Source organism: Amphiura filiformis, chromosome 7 (assembly GCF_039555335.1).
Source record: "Amphiura filiformis chromosome 7, Afil_fr2py, whole genome shotgun sequence".
Classification (NCBI taxonomy): Eukaryota; Metazoa; Echinodermata; class Ophiuroidea; order Amphilepidida; family Amphiuridae; genus Amphiura; species Amphiura filiformis.
Genome location: NC_092634.1, coordinates 8,217,583 through 8,222,295, shown reverse-complemented (window position 1 = coordinate 8,222,295; position 4,713 = coordinate 8,217,583). Strand labels below are relative to the sequence as shown.

The 4,713-nt window shown below is 36.7% G+C and overlaps 1 protein-coding gene across 1 annotated transcript in view; it reads right to left on the bottom strand.

The window, feature by feature from the left end:
• LOC140156700 (uncharacterized) overlaps positions 1–4,713 on the bottom strand; it is a 10,072-nt gene continuing 5,359 nt past the window's right edge. Inside the window, exons 2-3 of the mRNA XM_072179634.1 lie at positions 4,026–4,172; positions 1–1,850 (exon numbers count right to left, since the gene is read on the bottom strand). Of these exons, the coding sequence (XP_072035735.1) occupies positions 1,398–1,850; positions 4,026–4,172 (600 nt within the window). The 3' untranslated portion in view covers positions 1–1,397. The remainder of the gene's footprint in view (positions 1,851–4,025; positions 4,173–4,713) is intronic.

Genomic DNA, 4,713 nt, shown 5'->3' with positions numbered 1-4,713 from the left:
TTAGTTTCAATGTGTATTTATTTTAAGATACAGTTTCTATATAAAAATAGACGTATTCTATTTGTGATCCCTTCAAATTATATTTAAATTGGAGCTAGCTATCTACATTCTCATCATAGGGGCCTAGACCATTTCAATGGCCGATCAATAAGTTTCAATATTTACATTTAAGGGGGCACTACACCCCTGGCCAATTTTGTGCCTATTTTTGCATTTTTCTCAAAATTATATTGCATTGGTGACAAGTAATATATGATATTAAAGGGGCAAGGACTACAACTATTACACAGGAAATTCTATTTCAGCACAGACAACAGTTGTGGAGTTACAGTCACAAATGAAGGAAAACCAATATTTGATCAATAAATCAATAACTACTTGCCTTGAGTTGCTGAATTGTCAGTGCAGTAGTTGTAGTCCCTGCCCCTATAATATACAAATTTTACTTGTCCCCAATGCACTCTAATTTTTGAGAAAAATGCAAAAATAGGCACAAGATTGGCCAGGGGTGTAGTGCCCCCTTAAGGGAAGGGAACAACAGAGTTTTGTTTCAGATACATTGTGACTTTTAAATGGATAAATTTCAGGATCACAAAATATTTGAGCGAATCCGAGCTGGAAACATGTTGGTTTTTTTTGTCCGAAAGAAAGTGTGAATCTCCCTTGCCTACAAATTGATCGGTCCCTTAAATTTGTCAGCTCTGTGTAGATATGAAAAGAATGGGTAGTTGCGTTCCCATAAAATTACCTTACCTTCTGATTGAAATCGGGATTGAAATAACCAATTGGTACGATTCAAAAATCAAAGGATAAAACACTTGAGTTCTGATTCACACAATTAGGTTAAACTCAATCTAAGTATTTCAAGATGCTAGAACAATAGTTGAGTTGGGTGGGTACAGATTTCAACTCGCCCTGTTTTGACGATGGACATTACATAAGAAAAATTGGATGAGAAGATGATGGAGGCGGGTATTGAACTGAAGGCCTATTATAGTAGATAATAACATCACTGCTCTTCTCCATCTGACTCATTAGCTCAGTTGGCAGAGCATCGGTCCGGTGATCCGAAGGTCCCAGGTTCAAATCCTGGATGGTCAGTGAAATTTTTTCACTGGCTGTCATTTGTGTATGTGGAGACTTGTGTTAAAAAAAACCTTTCTTATAAGAAAATAGCATTCAAATGATGGTAGATACGATGGATAGCTGCTATTATAGGTTATAATGCCACTTTGAATCTTCAACACCTGAGAAAACTACCGCCACTCCAGATGAAGATCATAAGGTTTAGATTCTATAGGGTTAGTTAAATTACTCCAATATAGTTATGTTATGTGGGACAGCAATTTTACAAAAAGGGGTTAGTGTAACAACACTCCGACACAGTCCATGTTACGTCACTCCATTAAGTCTGACAATCCCCTGTCTGTATTTTCTGCTGAGCCAGCGGAAAATGATTTATTCCTCGTGGTTCTCATCCGTGATTGCAATCTTCTTTTCTGTACTGGTGGTAGTAAAGACATAGTCCTACTGCGAAATTCGGGAAAATATTCCGGCTCCAATAGTGTCCTTTCCGGGTCATCAGCATCATACTCGTCATCATCATCATCATCATCAACACCAAACTTTTCATTCATGGAGTTTTTATTGTTGAGTGCCATGGTCGATTGGAATTTTGTGATTGCTGTACTGGGGTCGTTGAGATATGGTGGAGATTTGATAAGATCATTACAGCTTTCCGCCATCTTTCTACTCTTTCTATTGGTGCCTGTACATTTCAATTGATGGACATCAGAACGGAGCTGGATGAATTGACACATTAGCAGTTGATCTTGCTTTTTCATTTCACTCTGGTGGGGAAAAAAGAAAGAAGCTTTCTGGTAGATTAAGTATTGCTGGTCGAAGCAGCAAAAAATTTTTCATTATCTAAATCAAAATATTATTGAAAAATAATACTTTTGCAAAAGTTCATTCTGCAAATCATTTACTTTGAAAACTTGCTTGCTTTATTGTTGTTAATTAGATAATAAACAATAGGAATTTTTGTTTTTACTATCCTCTACCGTGTGATAGACGACAGGCAGGACCAATATTTTGAGTAGTAGGCCTACTCCCTATTCCAGAAAAATACAGAACTAATTTTTTTGAATTAAAAAGAATATCCTGTTTTGCCAAATGAAACATAGCTGAATCCTTATCCTTTTTTTACTGGCAATAAAAGTCAAATTTTAATATTTTTGCAATTTGAGGTAAAATGGCAATAGCAGTGACAAAATTGTAAGACTTGGCACAAGTCTAAGCATTCAAAATCTTGGAGTATAGGATACCGTAGGTGTTATATTTTTTTAATCCAAAAAAATTAGTTCTGTATTTTTCTGGAATAGGAGTAGATGTCTTTTTCTGATTGTATATGTGACCGTACAGCACGAATGAGCCGTAAATGTCCTCAATTGTATTCTGAGTTACAGTGTAAAATGGGCATGAAGGTCATATTCATAGTATTTCAATTTGGTGCTACGTGTATCTCATTAAATGAGGTACACGTAGCACCAAATTGAGGTACCTATGAATACGACCTTCATGCCCATTTTACACTGTAACTCAGAATACAATTGAGGACATTTACGGCTCATTCGTGCTGTACGGTCACATATTTGCTGTTTCATTTGCGATAATCTTGCCCTTGTCCCCAATTGCCAATGACCTGAAATTTGCGAGTGTTTATATTTACGGTAAGTAAATATTTCTGCACATGATGACATTGAGTGAATCTTGATCTAGACTATGTCTATTTTGGTAAACTAACCTTCATCGAAGCAGGTGATAATGATGTACACCTATCAGTAATGACTTCATAAAGGTCAAACTATTACTACAAGCATGACAAGTTCAACTTTGAGCAAATTTTTTGATTATGGGTAAATGGTACAGAATAAAGGAATATCATGGACTAATCATATCTTGCATGTTTTCACGGATACCCATATGTTTTGGTTTTCATCAAGTTGAATTTCGGTTTTCAAACGGTCATTCAAACCCGGCCCCCCAACTCAACACAAAAGTTGACAACCATGAGAGTTACCAAATCTTTCAAACACCCCCTTTTGCAATGATTTTCATCAAATTTACCCCCCTTTTTCATACAAAATCGAGGACAAAATTTGGCCAAAAACAACCCCTTTTTGTGGTTTTCAATGACTAGAATTTCCAACACCCATTTTAAATGACTAGAATTTCAAACACCCCTTTTTCAATGACACTAAATATTGCCAAAAAATTACTAGATTTTCTCAAGTACCCCTTTTATCCAAATTTCGCGTACGGTGCAAATTAAATACCCCCTATTTTGCTGATTTTACAGTCAAATTTCGCGGACAGTCCAACTTAAATAACCCCTATTTTGCCAATTTCACGGTCCTTGCTACTGGTAAAAAAATTACCCCTTTTCCGCGCTTTTTGGTAACTCTCATGGTTGCCAATATTGGGTTGAGTTGGGGGGCCTGGCATTCAAATTACTATTGAAAATTTCGACTGTCACCACTTAAAGACCCATTCAGTGATCCCAGCGCAAGTGTAAAAAAATTAAAATTGTTTATAAATTGCTTAAAAGTGAAGGATAAGTCATTCAAATTGTCATTTGGTATTTTTGAAATGACAAATTTGGCAAAAAAAACACAAAGAAAACAGCAGTACTGACGAAGTTGAAGCTCCATTCAAATATATATGTAGCTAATTTAGATACTGTCAGTATCTAAATTACAGATTCGTGTAAAATGTCTTATTTTGTCTTCAATACATGGCTTTCGGCTGAACCCCTCGCAGGCTATGACACATCTATGACAATGACAAAGGTACCAAAATCTGAATTTTGATTATTTTTACGATCGTCTGGATGAGCAAATCACTGAATTTAACTTGGCCACAGTATCGATTTAGGGGCGCTGAACTTGGTCAATTCGGCGCCCCCTTTAATTAGGGCAATTTTGGGTGGTTTTTGTAGGCCTTAGGGGGGCCTATATACTTACAATTTCCCTTCTCAGCCATTCCAGTGCGTTTTGTAGTTTATCCTCCCGTTCTTTCCAATTCATAGTGTCGTCTCCTAAAACAGGCACTGGATTCTCTTTCCTCCAATCATCAACCACCAAAACATCATCTACCGAGGCACAAGAGGTCTGAAACACACAAATAGAGGGCACAGTGAGTGGATGCATGCTTCTGTTTGAAGCATAATTAAATACCATATTTTCCTATGAAAGGGAAGAAACCAAAAAGCTGATTAAGCCGTATCATGTAAACCATGGAAGTATTCGTTACAAAACTGACCCGTGCTTTCTAATTAATTAAATAATACACTACAAACTTATCTGTTGCGACAGATGTCAAAAAGATGATAATATTTAATTTGAGCCAGTATAGTGCGACATTTTTGCGTGCGTTTTTCGTTTGCAATTTAATTTATTTAGCCTCACCGTTTGTCGCAATGTCAGCCGAAATGCACGACTAAAACATCGGAACTATCTCTCTATAAATGACATGTTAACTCCAGTACTAACTGTGCTAAACCATTTCATACATCAAGAAGCTTCAAGAGTAAGGTGTGATTTGCCATTAGGCAGCTTTTTTACTGACCTAACGAAACAGAAACTACCCTTAACGTTATGCCCTTTACTTAGGGCTAATTTCTCAAACCTTGGCTAAAGGCCATACCTGCAC